This window comes from Silurus aristotelis, assembly GCF_946808225.1.
Source record: "Silurus aristotelis genome assembly, chromosome: 1".
Classification (NCBI taxonomy): Eukaryota; Metazoa; Chordata; class Actinopteri; order Siluriformes; family Siluridae; genus Silurus; species Silurus aristotelis.
In genome coordinates, this window is record NC_139574.1 from 955,665 (window position 1) to 981,450 (window position 25,786).

Consider the following 25,786-nt stretch of genomic DNA (forward strand, 5'->3'; position numbering starts at 1 on the left):
TCCTCTGTTTGTCTCTGAAGCTATGCATGTGCACCACCAACGGTCTGGGTCTCTCCTGGACACCTGGTCTGGAAGCTAAAGTGCGCTGAGCCCTTTCAATCTTGATGTAACCACTTTTAGTCTGCAAATGAAGAAACTCCGGAATCAGTTTCTCCAGAAATCTCCGGAATCAATTTCTGGAGAAATGCACCCCCCCATAAATATCCTTTTTCATTAAACCTCAAAAGGCGAAACATTTGATCGCACAGAGTTCCAATTCATGCTAAAGGTGTTCAGTAGGGGTTGAGGTCAGGGCTCCCTAGAGGCTACTCGAGTTCCTCCACACCGTACAAAGGAAACCTATTAAAGCTCCTCCTTGTACACAGTTTTTGTGTAAATGTTCCAGAGGTTGTGAGTGATCCTACAGCTGTGGTGATACTCAGAAAGTCCTACTCTGTGAGTTTAAGCTGTTGCTCTAAGATGCTTTACAATAACGGCGCTTACAGTAGACATTTCTCCAACTCTGTCAACTTGTAGCTTAGTGGGAAACAGAGGTGATTAGACAGTTGTGAGTTCAAATGCCAGCACCACCAAGCTGCCACTGCTGGGCCCTTGAGCAAGGCCCCTAACCCTCACCTGCTCAGTGTATAAATTAGATTTATTCGGCAGATATTGTTTGAAGACCCCGGTTTGGAAATCAGGTGGAGGTTTGTCCCACAGCCTCAGTACAAGCACAGAGAAGAGTCTGGAATTGGTCTTGCTTTTACTCTGAGCCCCACCACTTCACTGCTGCTCCTCCACTGGCTTCCAGTAGCTGCACGTATCAGATTCAAAACACTGATGTTTGCCTACAGGCCAAAAAATGGACCAGCACCATCTTACCTCAGAGACCTCATCACATCTCACACTGCACCACGCTGTCTGAGATCCTCCAGCACTGCTCCACTGGTACCACCTTCTCTGAGAATGAGAGGTAAGTACACTTCAGGGCTCTTCTCTGTTCTGGCACCGAGGTGGTGGAATGAACGTCCCCTAGATGTCCGTACAGCAGAGTCCCTGATTATCTTCAAGCGACGACTGAAGACCTTCATCTTCCTGAAACACTTAAATTAGCACTTTCTAAGTTTGTAGAATTCGAGTTATATTTATATTAAGTGTGTAATCTGGTGTATCAGTGTAGATTTATTCATTACCAGAGACTCTTTTGTACGTCGCTCTGGATAAGGACGTCTTCTAAATGCTGCAAATGAGATGGTTTGAGTGGAGGGGATGACTGGAGCAGTAGAGGTAGCGTAGCAGTGTGGTGGTGTGGGAGAACCTAGAAAGGTTGAAAACAATTCATGGAACTGCATTTTGGATCACCTGCCAAAAACGAGAAGCAGTAATAGAGTCTTGAAATGACGAGGAACTGAACGAGAACTCAAGTGTCCCATGTGGAGGGAAATGGATGAATTCTCTGGATGTCGTAAAGGAGTAATGGTGTTAGATCATACGTGTGTTAGATTAGTGACGTGAGAAGAAAAAGACAGCCGATTGTCTATGGTTCCACCAAAGGTTGTGCACTGTTTCTGGAGATTGCAGGCAATGTGTTTCATTTTATTCACCTGTTAGCAGTCAAGGTTGTTCAGGTTGTATCTGTTCAGGTGTGTTCCTCAGTTCCTCAGGTGTGTTCCTCCTAAAAGATCAGGACTGAACCAAGTCAAGTTTATTTCTATCACAATTTTTACAATGGACATGGTCTCAAAGCAGCTTCACAGAACTGAAGAATGAAGGTGAATGATGTGTGTTTTTCCCTGATGATGAAGCCTGGGGCGACTGTGGTAAAGGAAAAACTCCCTTAGATGTTATGAGGAAAAACCATTCTTTAAAGGTCCATAATCTTCATGAGGTGGGACGTGACTGGAGCTGGAGCAACCTCAGGAAGCCTCGGGATGGGGAGAGAAAGAGAAGCAGTGGAGAGGAATTAGCGTAGCTGCTGTTCATGATATTAACAGCACAAGTTGATAATGTGATGTGATCAGATGTTCTGGAGCACAAGGTTATGATGTGATGTGTGTTATGTGTAGAACTCGCTAAAAACATACGTCTTCGTCTTTAAGTAACTCGACCCATGACAACGCCTCACCCTGCACTAGTTCTACACTAAATCTAAAGCAGATTCATGGTTTCATAGTTCTTTGGGATTCTGAGAATTATTTCCCAACCCATTTAAATTTGGTGTGGTGGAGACACACATCATCATCATCACAGGGATCATCACAGGGATCTTCACTTCAGTGTTCCTCATTTCTTCCATCATCAGGCTGAACAATTTATTCTTTACAACATATCCGTTAATCCTGAGGAGAAATAAACACCTTCACCCACACCAAGATCTCCATTAGGATCACCTTCAGTCCCATAGGCATGATGAAGCCATCAGAGGAATGGACCATTCTCAACACAAATAGGGGTGTTCTCGAAATATACAAAAAACTAAACAGAATTGATCTGAATGACAAAACATGGAATTGTGTATCATCATTTTAATCGTTAATTTATTTACATTTTTTTTTATAAATTCTAATTTGTGAATTATGAATGATATTTTATCGCGATATTTGACCTGACGGATTCTTCCGTTCTGAAAAAAACTACAGAAATCCCGCCTTCTCGAGCGCTGGTAGAGCAGGCCGCTGATTGGACAGTTAATGGCAGCAGACGATTTATTTATTTATTTATTTTTTTTTAATCAACCAGGAGTTTAGATATAAAAATAACATTTTAAAGAAAACACGCAATTACAATGTGTAAAATATATTATATCTTTTACCAGCTATGTTTTTAATCACAGGTAATACGCGCAAGCCAATCAGGGGACAGGGGGTGGGAGCTCAAGAGCCAATCAGGGGACAGGGGGTGGGAGCTCAAAAACCAATCAGAGCGCAGAACGGATGTTCGGTAAACGGATAGGAAAAGAGTAAAACGCGGGCCGCCATTTTGTCTTGAGGAACCGGATTTGGTGTTTATTCTGCTTCCTTCCCCTGCTGGAGACCCGCCTGTCCTGCTGTTTACCCCGGAGACCCGCTGTTTACCCCGGCTCCTGACCCGGTCCATCTGTGTGTGTGTGTGTGTGTGTGTGTGTGTGTGTGTGTGTGTGTGTGTGTGTGTGTGTGTGTGTGTGTGTGTGTGTGTGTGTGTGTGTGTGTGTGTGGAGGATGTCTGAACCTGCGTACTCGCCTTTCTTCGCCGTGATGGGCGCTTCAGCAGCCATGGTGTTCAGCGGTAATGAGACACACACACACACACACACACACACATACACACACACACACATACACACGGTTGTATATAAATTCCTGTTCTACAGTTCGGTGATGACGTCACGTACCTGTTCCCGGTAAGTGGGTGGTGATGACGTCATCAGGGTTAATGAGTGAATCAGTGTATTTATCATATATTCAGATGTAAGTCAGGAGGAAAAGAGAAGAAGAAGAAGAAGTGATCCGTGATCTCGATCTGTTCCTGTAGACTGGAACTGGAGACTCCTTCACTTCTTTGATGATGATAGATGAGGTGGTGGTGGTGGAGATGATGATGGTAGAGATGCTGACAATAGTGGAGTTGATAGTAGTGATGGTGGTGATGATGGTTGAGGTGATGATAATGTTGGTCATGATGATCATGATGGTGGTGGAGGTGATGATAATGTTGGTCATGATGATCATGATGATAGTGGAGGTGATGATGATGGTGATAATGGTCTGTAGAACAGGGTTATTCCTGTGTGTCGTGACCCCACACTCCCACTCCACATACACTCTTCACTCTGCTCACTACACCTTCTACAGGAGCATGGCCAGGCTGTTCTACACAACACAACATAGAGGGATGCATAGATGGGTAGATTGATAGATGGATGGATGGAATAATGGAAAGATACTTTTATAGATGGATGAAAGGTATCTGGATGGATGGATGATACATGATAGATAGATAGATAGATAGATAGATAGATAGATAGATAGATAGATAGATAGATAGATAGATAGATCGATCAGTAGGGTCCCGGTACCAGTCTGTGGGTCAGTCGGTACCGGGGGGGGGGGGGGGGGGTTCGCACAGAAAGAACACATAACTTACATTATTTCTGTTTTATTTATGATCTGATTCTGAACCATGTTTTATTGTGGAAAATTCCTGGATTTTCTCCTCCACATCTGTCTATGACTCACTTTTGATGCAGGTCACCTCCATCCACTACCTTCTTAAAGGAGCTCCGGTCACATGACTTACCTCCATCCACTACCTTCTTAAAGGAGCTCCGCTCACACGACTTACCTCCATCCGCTACCTTCTTAAAGGAGCTCCGGTCACACGACTTACCTCCATCCACTACCTTCTTAAAGGAGCTCCGGTCACATGACTACCTCCATCCGCTACCTTCTTAAAGGAGCTCCGGTCACACGACTTACCTCCATCCACTACCTTCTTAAAGGAGCTCCGGTCACATGACTTACCTCCATCCACTACCTTCTTAAAGGAGCTCCGGTCACACGACTTACCTCCATCCACTACCTTCTTAAAGGAGCTCCGGTCACATGACTTACCTCCATCCACTACCTTCTTAAAGGAGCTCCGGTCACATGACTTACCTCCATCCACTACCTTCTTAAAGGAGCTCCGGTCACATGACTGACCTCCATCCACTACCTTCTTAAAGGAGCTCCGGTCACATGTCTTACCTCCATCCACTACCTTCTTAAAGGAGCTCCGGTCACACGTCTTACCTCCATCCACTACCTTCTTAAAGGAGCTCCGGTCACATGACTTACCTCCATCCACTACCTTCTTAAAGGAGCTCCGGTCACATGACTTACCTCCATCCACTACCTTCTTAAAGGAGCTCCGGTCACATGACTGACCTCCATCCACTACCTTCTTAAAGGAGCTCCGGTCACATGTCTTACCTCCATCCACTACCTTCTTAAAGGAGCTCCGGTCACACGTCTTACCTCCATCCACTACCTTCTTAAAGGAGCTCCGGTCACACGACTTACCTCCATCCACTACCTTCTTAAAGGAGCTCCGGTCACATGACTTACCTCCATCCACTACCTTCTTAAAGGAGCTCCGGTCACATGACTTACCTCCATCCACTACCTTCTTAAAGGAGCTCCGGTCACATGACTGACCTCCATCCACTACCTTCTTAAAGGAGCTCCGGTCACACGTCTTACCTCCATCCACTACCTTCTTAAAGGAGCTCCGGTCACACGTCTTACCTCCATCCACTACCTTCTTAAAGGAGCTCCGCTCACACGACTTACCTCCATCCACTACCTTCTTAAAGGAGCTCCGGTTACATGACTTACCTCCATCCCCTACCTTCTTAAAGGAGCTCCTGTCACATGTCTTACCTCCATCCACTACCTTCTTAAAGGAGCTCCGGTCACATGTCTTACCTCCATCCACTACCTTCTTAAAGGAGCTCCGCTCACACGACTTACCTCCATCCACTACCTTCTTAAAGGAGCTCCGGTTACATGACTTACCTCCATCCCCTACCTTCTTAAAGGAGCTCCTGTCACATGTCTTACCTCCATCCACTACCTTCTTAAAGGAGCTCCGGTTACATGTCTTACCTCCATCCACTACCTTCTTAAAGGAGCTCCGGTTACATGACTTACCTCCATCCACTACCTTCTTAAAGGAGCTCCGGTCACATGACTTACCTCCATCCACTACCTTCTTAAAGGAGCTCCGGTCACATGACTTACCTCCATCCACTACCTTCTTAAAGGAGCTCCGGTCACACGACTTACCTCCATCCACTACCTTCTTAAAGGAGCTCCGGTCACACGACTGACCTCCATCCACTACCTTCTTAAAGGAGCTCCGCTCACATGACTTACCTCCATCCACTACCTTCTTAAAGGAGCTCCGGTCACATGACTTACCTCCATCCACTACCTTCTTAAAGGAGCTCCGGTCACACGACTTATCTCCATCCACTACCTTCTTAAAGGAGCTCCGCTCACACGACTTACCTCCATCCGCTACCTTCTTAAAGGAGCTCCGGTCACACGACTTACCTCCATCCACTACCTTCTTAAAGGAGCTCCGGTCACACGACTGACCTCCATCCACTACCTTCTTAAAGGAGCTCCGGTCACACGACTGACCTTCATCCACTACCTTCTTAAAGGAGCTCCGGTTACATGACTTACCTCCATCCACTACCTTCTTAAAGGAGCTCCGGTCACATGACTTACCTCCATCCACTACCTTCTTAAAAGAGCTCCGGTCACATGACTTACCTCCATCCACTACCTTCTTAAAGGAGCTCCGGTCACATGACTTACCTCCATCCACTACCTTCTTAAAGGAGCTCCGGTTACATGACTTACCTCCATCCACTACCTTCTTAAAGGAGCTCCGGTCACATGACTTACCTCCATCCACTACCTTCTTAAAGGAGCTCCGCTCACACGTCTTACCTCCATCCACTACCTTCTTAAAGGAGCTCCGGTGTGGACCACTGAGTTAGATGATGAACAGAGATACTTGGATTGATAGAGAATAGATGAATAGATATTTGGAGGATGGATGGAGAATAGATATTTGGATAAAGGAGTATGTAGGTAGATGAAAGGATGTTGATGATGGATGGAGAGAAGACAGATGGAGGGATGAGTGTGTGTGAGGTTACATTAATATACAGTGATAATATACAGAACTCCTCAGTGAGAAGATCACTGCTGTGTGTGTGTGTGTGTCCTTTCTCTTACTTCCTGTGGTGGTGCAGCTGCACACACAGATCAGGTGTATGGTTGCATGTGTGCGCGCGCACACACACACACACACACACACACACACACACACACACACAGTAAATGTCATATGACCTTTACACACCATCTGCAGCAGGGAACTGACTGAGTGTGTGTGTACATGACTAATTTACCCTGTGCTGTGTGTGTGTGTGTGTGTGTGTGTTTGTGTGTGTGTGTGTTTGTGTGTGTGTGTGTGTTTGTGTGTGTGTGTGTGTGTGTGTGTGTGTGTGTGTGTAAGAGAGAATACCATGTTCAAGTCTTTATTTTCTCAAGAAACTGCTGATTCTGCTGAGAACTGAAACTGCAAACACACACACACACACACACACACACACACACACACACACACACACACGTTTCAGCCTGTAATCTGTGGTTGTTCTGGGTGAGGTTTATCATGTGTGTGTTTCCTGTCGTTGTCAGGTCAGGATGATCATGTTTGCTCTTTTGTTTGTGTGTGTGTGTGTGTGTGTGTGTGTGTGTGTGTGTGTGTGTGCGCGCAGCTCTGGGTGCTGCATACGGCACAGCGAAGAGCGGTACAGGGATCGCAGCCATGTCAGTGATGCGTCCTGAGCTGATCATGAAGTCCATCATCCCTGTGGTCATGGCAGGAATCATCGCCATCTACGGCCTGGTGGTGGCAGTGCTGATCGCCAACAACATCTCTGATAAACTTCCTCTATACAGGTCATACACACCTTACAACTCACACACTCCACTCTGATCGCCAACATCTCCTTTAATGTCAGCGATACAAACAAAATTCCAAAACAGTGGTTACAGGATCACGTTTCCCACTGTGTAGCTCCACGTCTCCTGTCTGTATACGTCTGGGATCTGAGGAGAGCAGTTGCTGAATTTTGGGAGTTATGTTGTTATGTTCTCTCATATGTGTCTGTTACAGGTTTCTAGCTGCTCAACAGTTCCTTTGTTGTGTTTTTTATTTCATGATGCACCAAATGTTCTGATTTATAGAGATGTCTAGACTGCAGACAGACCAGTTCAGCACCCAGACTCTGGAACTCATGAACTCATGCTGAAGTAATAGATGCAGTTTGCATTGTCCTGCTCAAATATCCAAAAAGAGATTTCCTGGATGGAAGCATTTGTTGCTCCAAAACCCGTCTGCAGCGTTCAGCATTGATGGATCCTTTTTAAATGCCCAAGCTGCTCATTCCGCAGGCACACCTGCACTTCATACCATCAGAGATGCAGCTTTTTAAACTGAGGGCTGCTGATAACCCAGATGGTCCCTCTCCTCTTTAGTCTGGAGGACATGGGTCCATGGTTTCCAAAATGAAATGTACATTTTGATTTATCTGACCACAGAAGAGTTCTCCACTTTGCCTCAGTACATTTAAATGAGTTTTGGCTCAGAGGATGGAGGTGTTTCTGGATCATGTTCACGCATACCTTCTTCTTTACATGAGAGATTTAACCTGCATTTGTGGATGACCTGGAGAACCGTGTTCACACACACTGATTTCTGGAGGTGTTGATGATCTCATGCAGTGATTTTCATTACAGAATCATGACTGTTTTAAATGCAGTGGCCCAAACGTTTGATTCATCTTCACTTCTGAGACGCGTTCTCTCTCTGATACACTCTTTATACCCGTCATCTTACTGACCTGCTGTCAATCAACCTCATTAACATACCACATGTTTCTCCAAATCTATTTTAATAACAATGACCTTCTCCACACTTTTGTTGCCCGTCACAACTCTTTTGGAATTGTGCTTGTACACACATCTTACTTCTGTAAGTGTAACCGCACCCCCTTACTGTGTGTGTGTGTGTGTGTGTGTGTAGGAGTTTCCTGTACCTGGGGGCGGGGCTGAGTGTAGGCCTGAGCGGATTGGCTGCAGGATTTGCTATAGGAATCGTGGGGGATGCGGGGGTGAGGGGGACGGCGCAGCAGCCGCGCCTCTTTGTCGGCATGATCCTCATCCTCATCTTCGCCGAGGTGCTGGGGCTCTACGGCCTTATTGTCGCCCTCATCCTCTCCACCAAGTAGATGTTCCATCATGCACTGGGGCAGGAGAGACGTGGGGCCAACGACAAACTGGAGGAGGAGTGGGGCTGTGTCTCAATAACGTCTACACCTCTGTCTGTCTCTCTCTCTCTCTCTCTCTCTCTCTCTCTCTCTCTTTTTCCATCCCTCAGTCTCTCTCCATCCCCCCCTCCCCCCCTCTCTCTGGCCATGTGATCTTTTGGGAATAGTTGTTTTTCTCACACTCTACTGTGTAAGTGTGTGTGTGTGTGTTTGTGTGTGTGTGTTTGTGTGTGTGTGTGTGTGAGTGTGTGTGTGTGAGTGTGTGTGTGTGTGTGAGTGTGTGTGTGTGTGTGTGTATGTATGTATGTGTGTGTGTGTGTGTGAGTGTAAGTATGTGTGTGTGTGTGTGTGTGAGTGTATGTGTGTGTGTAACAGTGTTTATTTTTATCCGGTGATTTATTCATATATATATATAAAGTGAAAGATTGCACTTATAAATGATTATAAACAGTGTGTGTGTGTTGGATTGTATTAATGTGTGTGTGTGTGTTGGATTGTATTAATGTGTGTGTGTGTGTGTGTGTTGGATTGTATTAATGTGTGTGTGTGTTGGATTGTATTAAAGATGTGTGTGTGCCTTTCTCAGGCTCTCACAAGTTAAATTTACACTTGTTTGTGTGATGTCTCCTTGTTCTGGGGGGAATAAAGCTGAAGGTCACTCAGAGGTCAGGGGAACAGAGATGTTCTGGATAAGTTTATTCAGTCTAATCTGAATCTACCAGAACATCCAGGAACTTCATGCTCCTGTGGGATTTGGTTTTTCAGATCAATAGGAGATGATGGACGAGAGTTTCAGCTCCTGATACTGATCCGGACGTGTTCAGCACGTTAGGACATCACATTGTAACGCTTATTTAGCCCCACCCACTTTTGCAGGAACATGTGAGGAACAGGCGTGTCTTGTTGCTCAGGTGAGTCCAGTGAATAGCTCTGAAGGTCTGAGCTTGGTTAGAGCTCTGGGGTTCTCCTGTGAAGACTGTGGTGGGAGAAAGGAGGTCTATAGGAGAAAAGTTTAGCCCTGAACATACAGCAGAACCGATGGATCAACTTTTGGATTTGCTATTGGTGAAAAATTAAGAGGAACCCTTTTGAGGAACAGTTGGAGGAGTTTTTCAAGGAACAGGTGGAGCTTTAACCCTATTAGCTCTCAAACACCACTGAAGAACAATAAACCCACTGATGGAGGTGAAAATCTACAACACACTTCTGCTACTGCTTTATTATAAATCTACACACACACACACCTTCAAAACCATGTGACAAGTGCAGATATGGTGGAAACTGTGTGTTCGAGTCAGTGTTCCCACACTCCTGCTCCTGTACAATGTCCTGTCGATGATGATGATGAAGGTCAGGGCTTCAGGCTCCTCAGTAGTGTATCTGCGATGTGTCTGATGGAGCTGTAGGTGGCACTCTCAGGGAACGCCTTCAGGAAATCCCCACCTTCCTCCACACTCGCACTCAGGAGAGGGTCCAACGGCACCGAGCCTATAAACACACACACACACACACACACACAGGATACAGGTCTACATGCCTGAGTGCAAAGGTTTGTGTCCCCTTTGTTACCACTGATTACAGAACTCACCCAAGAAGGTTGATCCTGTGAGCTTGGCGAGTTCCTCTCCTCCTCCTTTAGAGAAGATACTGGTGCACTCCTACACACACACACACACACACACACACACACGCGCAGTGGATACATGTGATGGGACAGGGATATATCCTGGGCGTAAAAAACCCATGGCTCAGGTGTGTGTGTGTGTGTGTGTGTGTGAGTCTCGTACAGTGCAGTGAGGACACACAAAGCCGCTCATGTTCTCCACGATACCCAGAATCTTCACCCCAGTCTTCTTACAGAAGGTGATCTCACGCCTCACATCTCCTGTAGATACAGCCTTACACACACACACACGGTTTTAGTACATTATTACTCCATACTCATACACATTGTGTGTGTGTGTGTGTGTGTGTGTGTGCGCACACCTGTGGTGTGGTGACCAGTAGAGCTCCATCCACTCTGTGCTTTTTCAGGTTCTCCAGAACAGCCAGATGTTCATCACTGGTCCCGGGAGGCGTGTCCACTAACAACACATCCAGCTCTCCCCACGCCACATCACTCACAAACTGACCAATCAGAGCTGAGACACACACACACACACACATACAGTAAACCAGGAGGAAAGAGAGATACGACAGGTTGGACACGGTAATGAGGTGAAGATCAGACCGGTCTTTTTGGGTCCTCTCCAGATGATGGCGTCGTCAGGGTCGTCCAGCAGGAAGGCGATGGACATGAGGGACAGACGCTCCACACACACAGGAACCCAGCCTGCGTCACACTGATGGACCTCGTGTTTACTCACACCCAGCATGCGAGGGATACTCGGCCCACACAGGTCCACGTCCAGCACTCCCACCTGCACACACACACACACACACGTGCACACACACGTTTACACACACACTCTCAAATCCACACCACGCTCACCTTCCGAACATGGATCTGAACTTCTGCATTTCTCTGACCTTCTTCCCCGAGTGTAAGAGCGCGAGGGCCAACTCGGTGGTGATGGTGCTCTTCCCCACTCCACCTTTACCTGACAACACCAACACCACGTGCTGCACCTTCTCCAGGTTCCCCCTGGCTGAGAGAGAGAGAGAGAGAGAGAGAGAGAGAGAGAGAGAGAGAGAGAGAGAGAGAGTCACGTGATCACGTGTGGAGGAGGTCAGACACTGACTTTAAATCACTCACTGTATTCTGTAATGAGTGCTGATCTGTGACCTACTGCGCATGTGCCATATAGATCACTCTCCCAAACGCAGAGATCATTTTTATACTTTAGATTAATAAAAGAATAAATACGTTTATAAATGAAGAGTTATAAACAGATAAAGAGCTGCTGAAACACTCCTCACGTGCTGAAACACTCCTACACTTATCACGTGCCGAAACACTCCTCACGTGCCGAAACACTCCTCACGTGCTGAAACACTCCTACACTTATCACGTGCTGAAACACTCCTACACTTATCACGTGCCGAAACACTCCTACACTTATCACGTGCCGAAACACTCCTACACTTATCACGTGCCGAAACACTCCTCACGTGCCGAAACACTCCTCACGTGCCGAAACACTCCTCACGTGCCGAAACACTCCTCACGTGCCGAAACACTCCTCACGTGCCGAAACACTCCTCACGTGCCGAAACACTCCTCACGTGCTGAAACACTCCTACACTTATCACGTGCTGAAACACTCCTACACTTATCACGTGCTGAAACACTCCTCACGTGCTGAAACACTCCTCACGTGCTGAAACACTCCTACACTTATCACGTGCCGAAACACTCCTCACGTGCTGAAACAATCCTCACGTGCTGAAACAATCCTACACTTATCACGTGCCGAAACACTCCTCACGTGCTGAAACACTCCTACACTTATCACGTGCCGAAACACTCCTCACGTGCTGAAACACTCCTACACTTATCACGTGCTGAAACACTCCTCACGTGCTGAAACACTCCTCACGTGCTGAAACACTCCTACACTTATCACGTGCTGAAACACTCCTCACGTGCTGAAACAATCCTCACGTGCTGAAACAATCCTCACGTGCTGAAACAATCCTACACTTCTCACGTGCTGAAACACTCCTCACGTGCTGAAACACTCCTACACTTATCACGTGCTGAAACACTCCTCACGTGCTGAAACACTCCTCACGTGCTGAAACAATCCTACACTTCTCACGTGCTGAAACACTCCTCACGTGCTGAAACAATCCTACACTTCTCACGTGCTGAAACACTCCTACACTTCTCACGTGCTGAAACACTCCTCACGTGCTGAAACAATCCTACACTTCTCACGTGCTGAAACCGGATCAAAGAGTAATGATTTAATGATCCCCTCTCCCTCTCCCTCCCCGGACTGAGGTTTTCTTCACTTCTCTACACTTTTAGTGTAAATGTGATTATAATCCCGACACCAGAATCAAAACAACTTACCACCGGGTACCGCCATCACTTCCGCCATCACTTCCGTTATCACTTCCGTCATCACGTGACGCAACCGATAACACAGTGTGTGATTGGTGGATTCCGGGCCGCTTTCTTCTTCTCTTACTGAAGTGTGTGTGTGTGTGTGTGTGTGTGTGTGTGTGTGTGTGTGTGTGTGTGTGTGTGTGTTCTACATCTACACCTTCTACATCTCCTACATCTACATCTCCTACACCTTCTACATCTCCTACACCTTCTACATCTCCTACATCTACATCTCCTACATCTACATCTCCTACACCTTGTACATCTCCTACATCTACATCTCCTACACCTTCTACATCTCCTACACCTTGTACATCTCCTACATCTACATCTCCTACACCTTCTACATCTCCTACATCTACATCTCCTACACCTTCTACATCTTCTACATCTACATCTCCTACACCTTCTACATCCCCCACATCTACATCTCCTACACCTTCTACATCTCCTACATCTACATCTTCTACATCTCCTACATCTACATCTTCTACACCTTCTACATCTACATCTCCTACACCTTCTACATCTCCTACACCTTCTACATCTCCTACATCTACATCTCCTACACCTTCTACATCTCCTACATCTACATCTCCTACATCTACATCTCCTACACCTTCTACATCTCCTACACCTTCTACATCTCCTACATCTACATCTCCTACACCTTCTACATCTCCTACATCTGCATCTTCTACACCTTCTACATCTCCTACACCTTCTACATCCCCTACATCTACATCTCCTACACCTTCTACATCTCCTACATCTACATTTCCTACATCTACATCTCCTACACCTTCTACATCTCCTACATCTACATCTCCTACACCTTCTACATCTCCTACATCTACATCTTCTACACCTTCTACATCTCCTACATCTACATCTCCTACACCTTCTACATTTACATCTCCTACATCTACACCTTCTACATCTACACCTTCTACATTTACATCTCCTACATCTACACCTTCTACATCTACACCTTCTACATCTACATCTTCTACATCTACACCTTCTACATTTACATCTCCTACATCTACATCCCCTACATCTACACCTTCTACATCTACATCTCCTACATCTACACCTTCTACATCTACACCTTCTACATTTACATCTCCTACATCTACATCTCCTACATCTACACCTTCTACATTTACATCTCCTACATCTACACCTTCTACATCTACACCTTCTACATCTACATCTTCTACATCTACACCTTCTACATCTACACCTCCTACATCTACATCCCCTACATCTACACCTTCTACATCTACATCTCCTACATCTTCACCTTCTACATCTACATCTCCTACATCTACACCTTCTACATCTACATCTCCTACATCTACACCTTTTACATCTACATCTCCTACACCTTCTACATCTACATCTACATCTTCTACATCTACACCTCCTACATCTACATCTCCTACATTTACATCTTCTACATCTTCACCGTCTACATCTACACTTCCTACATCTACACCTTTTACATCTACATCTTCTACATCTACATCTTCTACATCTACACCCCCTACATCTACACCCTCTACATCTACACCTTCTACATCTACACCTTCTACATCTACACCTCCTACATCTACACCTTATACACCTACATCTCCTACACCTTCTACATCTACATCTCCTACACCTTCTACATCTACACCTTCTACATCTACATCTGCTACATCTGCACCTTCTACATTTACATCTCCTACATCGGCACCTTCTACACCTCCTACATCTACACCTTCTACATCTACATCTCCTACACCTTCTACATCTACATCTCCTACACCTTCTACATCTACATCTCCTACATTTACATCTCCTACATCTACACCTTCTACATTTACATCTCCTACATCTACATCTCCTACATCTACACCTTCTACATTTACATCTCCTACATCTACATCTTCTACATCTACACCTTCTACATTCACATCTCCCACATCTACACCTTCTACATTTACATCTCCTACATCTACATCTCCTACATCTACACCTTCTACATTTACATCTCCTACATCTACACCTTCTACATCTACATCTTCTACATTTACATCTCCTACATCTACATCTCCTACATCTACACCTTCTACATTTACATCTCCTACATCTACATCTCCTACATCTACACCTTCTACATTTACATCTCCTACATCTACATCTTCTACATCTACACCTTCTACATTCACATCTCCTACATTTACATCTCCTACATCTACATCTCCTACATCTACACCTTCTACATCTACACCTTCTACATTCACATCTCCTACATCTACACCTTCTACATTTACATCTCCTACATCTACACCTTTTGCATCTAGATCTCCTACATCTACACCCCCTACATCTACACCCCCTACATCTACACCTCCTACATCTACACCTTCTACATCTACACCCCCTACATCTACACCCCCTACATCTTCACCCCCTACATCTACACCTCCTACATCTACACCTTCCACATCTACATCTCCATCTCCTACATCTACATTTCCTACATCTACATCTCCTACACCTTCTACATCTACATCTCCTACACCTCCTAAATCTACACCTTCTACATCTACACCTTCTATATCTACACCTTCTACATCTCCTACACCTTCCACATCTACACCTTCTACATCTACATCTTCTACATCTCCTACATCTACACCTTCTACATCTACATCTCCTACATCTCCTACATCTACATCTTCTACATCTCCTACATCTACACCTTCTACATCTACACCTTCTACATCTACACCTTCTGCATCTATACCTCCTAAATCTACATCTCCTACATCTACACCTTCTACACCTTCTACATCTACATCTCCTACACCTTCTACATCTACATCTTCTACGTTTTCTACATCTTCTTCATATTCCACATCTCCTACATTTTCTACATCTCTTACACCTTCTACATCTTCTTCATCTTCTGCATCTCATTCATCTTCTACATCTGCTACACCTTCTACATCTGCTACATCTTCTACATCTCCTACACCTTCTACATCTTCTACATCTACACCTTCTACACATACATCTCCTACACCTTCTACATCTACATCTCCTACACCTTCTACATCTACACCTTCTACATCTACATCTGCTACATCTGCACCTTCTACATTTACATCTCCTACATCAGCACCTTCTACACCTCCTACATTTACACCTTCTACATCTACATCTCCTACACCTTCTACATCTACACCTTCTACATCTACATCTCCTACATCTACATCTCCTACATATACACCTTCTACATTTACATCTCCTACATCTACATCTCCTACATCTACACCTTCTACATTTACATCTCCTACATCTACATCTTCTACATCTACACCTTCTACATTCACATCTCCCACATCTACACCTTCTACATTCACATCTCCCACATCTACACCTTCTACATTTACATCTCCTACATTTACATCTCCTAAATCTACATCTCCTACATCTACACCTTCTACATTTACATCTCCTACATCTACATCTCCTACATCTACACCTTCTACATTTACATCTCCTACATGTACACCTTCTACATTCACATCTCCTACATCTACATCTCCTACATCTACATCTCCTACATCTACACCTTCTACATTTACATCTCCTACATCTACATCTTCTACATCTACACCTTCTACATTCACATCTCCTACTTCTACATCTCCTACATCTACACCTTCTACATTTACATCTCCTACATCTACATCTCCTACATCTACACCTTCTACATTTACATCTCCTACATCTACACCTTCTACATCTACATCTTCTACATTTACATCTCCTACATCTACATCTCCTACATCTACACCTTCTACATTTACATCTCCTACATCTACATCTCCTACATCTACATCTTCTACATCTACACCTTCTACATTCACATCTCCTACATCTACATCTCCTACATCTACATCTCCTACATCTACACCTTCTACATCTACACCTTCTACATTCACATCTCCTACACCTTCTACATCTACATCTCCTACACCTCCTACATCTACACCTTCTACATCTACACCTTCTATATCTACACCTTCTACATCTCCTACACCTTCCACATCTACACCTTCTACATCTACATCTTCTACATCTCCTACATCTACACCTTCTACATCTACATCTCCTACATCTCCTACATCTACATCTTCTACATCTCCTACATCTACACCTTCTACATCTACACCTTCTACATCTACACCTTCTACATCTACATCTTCTACATCTACACCTTCTGCATCTATACCTCCTAAATCTACATCTCCTACATCTACATCTCCTACACCTCCTACATCTACACCTTCTACATCTACACCTTCTGCATCTATACCTCCTAAATCTACATCTCCTACATCTACATCTCCTACACCTCCTACATCTACACCTTCTACATCTACACCTTCTATATCTACACCTTCTACATCTCCTACACCTTCCACATCTACATCTCCTACATCTACACCTTCTACATCTACATCTCCTACATCTCCTACATCTACATCTTCTACATCTCCTACATCTACACCTTCTACATCTACATCTTCTACATCTACACCTTCTGCATCTATACCTCCTAAATCTACATCTCCTACATCTACACCTTCTACACCTTCTACATCTACATCTCCTACACCTTCTACATCTACATCTTCTACGTTTTCTACATCTTCTTCATATTCCACATCTCCTACATTTTCTACATCTCTTACACCTTCTACATCTTCTTCATCTTCTGCATCTCATTCATCTTCTACATCTGCTACACCTTCTACATCTGCTACATCTTCTACATCTCCTACACCTTCTACATCTTCTACATCTACACCTTCTACACCTACATCTCCTACACCTTCTACATCTACATCTCCTACACCTTCTACATCTACACCTTCTACATCTACATCTGCTACATCTGCACCTTCTACATTTACATCTCCTACATCAGCACCTTCTACACCTCCTACATTTACACCTTCTACATCTACATCTCCTACACCTTCTACATCTACACCTTCTACATCTACATCTCCTACATCTACATCTCCTACATCTACACCTTCTACATTTACATCTCCTACATCTACATCTCCTACATCTACACCTTCTACATTTACATCTCCTACATCTACATCTTCTACATCTACACCTTCTACATTCACATCTCCCACATCTACACCTTCTACATTCACATCTCCCACATCTACACCTTCTACATTTACATCTCCTACATTTACATCTCCTAAATCTACATCTCCTACATCTACACCTTCTACATTTACATCTCCTACATCTACACCTTCTACATTTACATCTCCTACATGTACACCTTCTACATTCACATCTCCTACATCTACATCTCCTACATCTACATCTCCTACATCTACACCTTCTACATTCACATCTCCTACATCTACATCTCCTACATCTACACCTTCTACATTTACATCTCCTACATCTACATCTCCTACATCTACACCTTCTACATTTACATCTCCTACATCTACACCTTCTACATCTACATCTTCTACATTTACATCTACATCTCCTACATCTACACCTTCTACATTTACATCTCCTACATCTACATCTCCTACATCTACACCTTCTACATTTACATCTCCTACATCTACATCTTCTACATCTACACCTTCTACATTCACATCTCCTACATTTACATCTCCTACATCTACATCTCCTACATCTACATCTCCTACATCTACATCTCCTACATCTACACCTTCTACATCTACACCTTCTACATTCACATCTCCTACATCTACACCTTCTACATTTACATCTCCTACATCTACACCTTTTGCATCTAGATCTCCTACATCTACACCCCCTACATCTACACCCCCTACATCTACACCTTCTACATCTACACCCCCTACATCTACACCCCCTACATCTACACCTTCTATATCTACACCTTCCACATCTACACCTTCTACATCTACATCTCCTACATCTACATTTCCTACATCTACACCTTCTACATCTACATCTCCTACACCTTCTACATCTACATCTCCTACACCTCCTACATCTACACCTTCTACATCTACACCTTCCACATCTACACCTTCTACATCTACATCTCCTACATCTACATCTTCTACATCTACACCTTCTACATTCACATCTCCTACATCTACACCTTCTACATTTACATCTCCTACATCTACATCTCCTACATCTACACCTTCTACATCTAGATCTCCTACATCCACACCCCCTACATCTACACCTTCTACATCTACATCTCCTACACCTTCTACATCTACATCTCCTACACCTCCTACATCTACACCTTCTACATCTACACCTTCCACATCTACACCTTCTACATCTACATCTCCTACATCTACATTTCCTACATCTACACCTTCTACATCTACATCTCCTACATCTCCTACATCTACATCTTCTACATCTCCTACATCTACATCTTCTACATCTACATCTTCTACATCTACACCTTCTACATCTACATCTTCTACATCTACACCTTCTGCATCTATACCTCCTAAATCTACATCTCCTACATCTACACCTTCTACACCTTCTACATCTACATCTCCTACACCTTCTACATCTACATCTTCTACGTTTTCTACATCTTCTTCATCTTCCACATCTCCTACATTTTCTACATCTCTTACACCTTCTACATCTTCTTCATCTTCTACATCTGCTACACCTTCTACATCTTCTACATCTCGTTCATCTTCTACATCTGCTACATCTTCTACATCTCCTACACCTTCTACATCTTCTACATCTCGTACACCTTCTACACCTTCTACATCTGCGACATCTTCCACCTATCAAGTTCAAGTTAAAATTTTATTTCACACACACACACACACACACACACACACACACACACACACACACACAAAACACTGTCCGACATTTAAGCTTGAAAAAAGGTGCAGAAACGTTGTGCAGAAAAGTGTGATGATGATGGAGAGAGTGGTCCAGTTTTTAGATCCTGGGTGTTTCCTGGTTTAAACTCCGAATGGCCTGTGGGAAGAAGCTCCTCCTCATTCTCTCTGTGTTCGCTTTCAGGGAGCAGAAGCGTTTCCCTGAACGCAACAAAGTAAAGAGTCCATTGTTGGGATGGCTGAGGTCCTTCATAATCTTCCTGGCTCTGGTCCGGCACCGCGTGTTGTAGATGTAGATCTTCACCAGAGTGTTGGTGTGACAGGACCAAGACAGGTCTTGTGTGATGTGAACACCAAGGTCCTGGAAACTGTCCACTCTCTCCACTGGGTTCCCGTTGATGTTTAGCGGTTGGTATGATGGCTCCTGCTTCGTGCTGAAGTCCACGATCAACTCCTTAGTCTTGCTGACGTTCAGGAGAAGGTTGTTCTCCTGGGACCATTTTTCCAGGTTTTTAACCTCCTGTAGGTAGGCCGTCTTGTCGTTGTTGGAGATCAGACCCACCACAACAGTGTCGTCAGCAAACTTGATGGTGGTGGTGGAGTTAGAAGTGGCCACACAGTCGTATGTGTACAGTGAGTACAGCAGGGGGCTCAGAACACAACCCTGGGGAGCTCCAGTGCTGAGGGTGAAGGTGGATAAGGTGTGTTTTCCCACCCGTACGGCTTGTGGTCTGTCTGTCTGTCTGTCAGGAAGTTAGAGATCCATTGACACAGTGGCTGGCTGAGTCCCAGGACCTCCAACTTAGAGGTGAGTGTGGAGGGAATTATGGTGTTAAATGCTGAACTGTAGTCCACAAACAGCATCTTTGTATAATTCCCATTTCTGTAGTCCAGGTGGCTGATTGTAGTGTGGAGGAGATTTGCGATGGCGTCCTCAGTAGAGCGGTTCTAGTGGTACGTGAACTGTAGAGGATCCTGTGTGTCTGGCAGTGATGCAGTGATGCAGTGATGAAGTCTCTGACCAGTCTCTCAAAGCACTTCATCACTACTGAGGTCAAGGCTACAGGGCGATAGTCGACACACACGTGGACCATAATTACTTGTTATAAAGATAAACCACAACCACTTTCTAGGTGAGACAGATAACAAATGTAAATAATATATTTTATTAAATAATAATATTTAATATTTAAATTAATTATCAGTGAGATTAATAAATTAGTCTCTCTCCAGACCGGTAGAGGGCGCTGTTCACCCTAAGTCTCCTGGTAAAAAAATTGAAAAAAAAAAAGAATAAATAAATTAATAATAATAATAATAATAATAATAATAATAATAATAATAATAATAATAATAATAATAAATTATAATAATAAAATAATAATAAAGCGCAGGATCGCAGCTGTGTGGTTTTTGTATGTAACTGCTGAAACTGGAGCTTGTTACTACGCATGCGCAGTGATGGCGCACCGGCGCAGGTGAACGTGCAGCATGTCGGAGCTAGCGCGAGCTCACACCTGGGAGATTTCCGACTCGGAGGCAGAGCTCGAGCCCGGGACTGAGGGCAGCACCGCGGGGTCGGGGAGCGCGCATAGCCGCACACACAGCTCTCAGAGCCGGGGAGAACCTTCATCTCCAGCCGCGGTCCGGAGCCCCAGTGCCCGGGGAAAGAGGAGAGAGGACAGGGAGAGACAAAGGGAGGAGAAGGAGAGACAGAAAGAGAGACAAAGGGAGGAGAAGGAGAGACAGAAAGAGAGACAGGGAGGAGAAGGAGAGACAGAAAGAGAGACAGAGGGAGGAGAAGGAGATATGTAGAGAGGGGAAGGAGAGTAATAAAGAGGAGAAGAAGAGAAAGAAAGAGGAGGAAGAGAGATGGAAAAAGGAAAAGGAGAAACAGAGGGAGAGACAGAAGGAGGAGAAGAGACAGGAGCAGAAGAAGAAGACGGAGGCGGCTGAGAGAGTAAAAGGTCTCAAACCTGAGGAATATTTAAAGACCATCACTGTTAAAATCCACCCAGGTACCTTCATCATCATCATCAGCAGCAGCAGCACCATCAACATAATCATCACCATCACCACCACTATCATCACCATCACCACCACTATCATCATCAGCACCATCAACATAATCACCATCATCATCACTTTCATCATTACCATCACCACCACTATCATCACTATCACCACCACTATCATCATCATCACCATCGTCATCACTTTCATCATCACCATCACCACCACTATCATCACCATCACCATCGTCATCACTTTCATCATCACCATCACCACCACTATCATCACCATCACCATCGTCATCACTTTCATCATCACCATCACCACCACTATCATCATCATCACCATCACCACCACTATCATCATCATCACCATCACCACCACTATCATCATCATCACCATCGTCATCACTTTCATCATCACCACCACTATCATCATCATCACCATCACCACCACTATCATCATCATCACCATCACCACCACTATCATCATCATCACCATCACCACCACTATCATCATCATCACCATCGTCATCACTTTCATCATCACCACCACTATCATCATCATCACCATCACCACCACTATCATCATCATCACTTTCATCATCACCATCACCACCACTATCATCATCATCACTTTCATCATCACCATCACCACCACTATCATCATCATCACCATCGTCATCACTTTCATCATCACCATCACCACCACTATCATCACCATCACCATCGTCATCACTTTCATCATCACCATCACCACCACTATCATCATCATCACCATCGTCATCACTTTCATCATCACCACCACTATCATCACCACCACTATCATCATCATCACCATCACCACCACTATCATCATCATCACCATCACCACCACTATCATCATCATCACCATCACCACCACTATCATCATCATCACCATCGTCATCACTTTCATCATCACCACCACTATCATCATCATCACCATCACCACCACTATCATCATCATCACCATCGTCATCACTTTCATCATCACCATCACCACCACTATCATCACCATCACCATCGTCATCACTTTCATCATCACCATCACCACCACTATCATCATCATCACCATCGTCATCACTTTCATCATCACCACCACTATCATCATCATCACCATCACCACCACTATCATCATCATCACCACCACTATCATCATCATCACCATCACCACCACTATCATCATCATCACCATCGTCATCACTTTCATCATCACCACCACTATCATCATCATCACCATCACCACCACTATCATCATCATCACCATCGTCATCACTTTCATCATCACCACCACTATCATTATCATCACCATCACCACCACTATCATCACCACCACTATCATCATCATCACCATCACCACCACTATCATCATCATCACCATCACCACCACTATCATCATCATCACCATCACCACCACTATCATCATCATCACCATCGTCATCACTTTCATCATCACCACCACTATCATCATCATCACCATCACCACCACTATCATCATCATCACCATCGTCATCACTTTCATTACCACCACTATCATCACCACCACTATCATCATCATCACTTTCATCATCACCATCACCACCACTATCATCATCATCATCACCATCGTCATCACTTTCATCATCACCATCACCACCACTATCATCACCATCACCATCGTCATCACTTTCATCATCACCATCACCACCACTATCATCATCATCACCATCACCACCACTATCATCATCATCACCATCACCACCACTATCATCATCATCACCATCGTCATCACTTTCATCATCACCACCACTATCATCATCATCACCATCACCACCACTATCATCATCATCACCATCACCACCACTATCATCATCATCACCATCGTCATCACTTTCATCATCACCACCACTATCATCATCATCACCATCACCACCACTATCATCATCATCACCATCGTCATCACTTTCATCATCACCACCACTATCATCATCACCATCGTCATCACTTTCATTACCACCACTATCATCACCACCACTATCATCATCATCACTTTCATCATCACCATCACCACCACTATCATCATCATCACCATCGTCATCACTTTCATCATCACCATCACCACCACTATCATCACCATCACCATCGTCATCACTTTCATCATCACCACCACTATCATCATCATCACCATAGTCATCACTTTCATCATCACCATCACCACCACTATCATCACCATCACCATCGTCATCACTTTCATCATCACCATCACCACCACTATCATCATCATCACCATCGTCATCACTTTCATCATGACCACCACTATCATCATCATCACCATCACCACCACTATCATCATCACCATCACCACCACTATCATCATCACCATCGTCATCCCTTTCATCATCACCACCACTATCATCATCATCATCACCATCACCACCACTATCATCATCATCACCATCGTCATCACTTTCATTACCACCACTATCATCACCACCACTATCATCATCATCACTTTCATCATCACCATCACCACCACTATCATCATCATCACCATCGTCATCACTTTCATCATCACCATCACCACCACTATCATCACCATCACCATCGTCATCACTTTCATCATCACCATCACCACCACTATCATCATCATCACCATCACCACCACTATCATCATCATCACCATCACCACCACTATCATCATCATCACCATCGTCATCACTTTCATCATCACCACCACTATCATCATCATCACCATCACCACCACTATCATCATCATCACCATCACCACCACTATCATCATCATCACCATCGTCATCACTTTCATCATCACCACCACTATCATTATCATCACCATCACCACCACTATCATCACCATCACCATCGTCATCACTTTCATTACCACCACTATCATCACCACCACTATCATCATCATCACTATCATCATCATCACCATCGTCATCACTTTCATCATCACCACCACTATCATCATCATCATCATCACCACCACTATCATCATCATCACCATCACCACCACTATCATCATCATCACCATCACCACCACTATCATCATCATCACCATCGTCATCACTTTCATCATCACCACCACTATCATCATCATCACCATCACCACCACTATCATCATCATCACCATCGTCATCACTTTCATTACCACCACTATCACCACCACTATCATCATCATCACTTTCATCATCACCATCACCACCACTATCATCATCATCACCATCACCACCACTATCATCATCATCACCATCGTCATCACTTTCATTACCACCACTATCATCATCATTACTTTCATCATCACCATCACCACCACTATCATCATCATCACCATCGTCATCACTTTCATCATCACCACCACTATCATCACCACCACTATCATCACCACCACTATCATCATCACCACCACTATCATTATCCTGAACATAACCAGCATCATCATCACCACCACATGAAGTGCAACCGAGTGCAAACAGTGCAGACACAAACCAGTGCAGACACAAACCAGTGCAGACACAAAACCAGTGCAGACACAAAACCAGTGCAGACACAAAACCAGTGCAGACACAAAACCAGTGCAGACAGACAATACAGTGTGGGACAAATACACAAAACACACAATAGCACTGAGCAGTAAACTTGCTGTATGATATGATTATACAGAAATGTAGAAGAGAGAACTATAAACAAGTGTGTGTTTGTAAACATAAACACAATGCAGTGCAGAAACAGCATGGAACAGTATCATATCATTACATATTAATATAATATAGTGGTGGAATGGATTGAGATGAGTATTGAGTGTGTGTTAAGATTAGGTTGTACAGTTCAGTAACACACAGTTGAGTGTGTGTGTGTGTGTGTGTGTGTGTGTGTGTGTGTGTGTGTGTGTGTGTGTGTGTGTGTGTGTGTG

At 44.3% G+C, this 25,786-nt stretch overlaps 3 protein-coding genes and 1 long non-coding RNA gene across 6 annotated transcripts in view; 2 read left to right on the top strand and 2 right to left on the bottom strand.

The window, feature by feature from the left end:
* Nucleotides 1-2,911: 2,911 nt before the first annotated feature.
* On the top strand, nucleotides 2,912-9,120 carry atp6v0cb (ATPase H+ transporting V0 subunit cb). Of its 3 annotated transcripts, none has more exons than XM_083549537.1 (4): nucleotides 2,912-3,135; nucleotides 3,176-3,243; nucleotides 7,298-7,481; nucleotides 8,608-8,860. In XM_083549537.1, exons 2-4 carry the CDS (start codon nucleotides 3,177-3,179, stop codon nucleotides 8,810-8,812), a joined length of 456 nt encoding a protein of 151 aa, XP_083405663.1. In that variant the 5' UTR covers nucleotides 2,912-3,135; nucleotide 3,176; the 3' UTR covers nucleotides 8,813-8,860. The 3 variants fall into 3 exon arrangements, with proteins under 3 accessions (XP_083405663.1, XP_083405664.1, XP_083405662.1); XM_083549538.1 differs by having other exon boundaries at nucleotides 2,912-3,113; XM_083549536.1 differs by having other exon boundaries at nucleotides 2,914-3,243; nucleotides 8,608-9,120.
* Nucleotides 9,121-10,055: 935 nt separating this feature from the next.
* Nucleotides 10,056-13,013, bottom strand: nubp2 (nucleotide binding protein 2 (MinD homolog, E. coli)). The gene is made up of 7 exons (XM_083548845.1): nucleotides 12,870-13,013; nucleotides 11,381-11,499; nucleotides 11,082-11,271; nucleotides 10,838-10,992; nucleotides 10,639-10,749; nucleotides 10,440-10,509; nucleotides 10,056-10,339 (listed from the first exon to the last, which is right to left on the bottom strand). Exons 1-7 carry the CDS (start codon nucleotides 12,919-12,921, stop codon nucleotides 10,203-10,205), a joined length of 834 nt encoding a protein of 277 aa, XP_083404971.1. The 5' UTR covers nucleotides 12,922-13,013; the 3' UTR covers nucleotides 10,056-10,202.
* Nucleotides 11,508-12,830, bottom strand: LOC310730895. The gene is made up of 3 exons (XR_014535007.1): nucleotides 12,732-12,830; nucleotides 12,131-12,187; nucleotides 11,508-11,751 (listed from the first exon to the last, which is right to left on the bottom strand). It is a non-coding gene; the product is annotated as an uncharacterized lncRNA (long non-coding RNA).
* An 8,224-nt stretch (nucleotides 13,014-21,237) lies between the features above and the next one.
* The window catches only part of eme2 (essential meiotic structure-specific endonuclease subunit 2), a gene marked incomplete at its 3' end in the record, with an annotated part of 5,853 nt that continues 1,304 nt past the window's right edge, over nucleotides 21,238-25,786 (top strand). Inside the window, 2 exon segments of the mRNA XM_083555878.1 lie at nucleotides 21,238-21,603; nucleotides 21,605-22,052. Of these exon segments, the coding sequence (XP_083412004.1) occupies nucleotides 21,335-21,603; nucleotides 21,605-22,052 (717 nt within the window). The 5' untranslated portion in view covers nucleotides 21,238-21,334.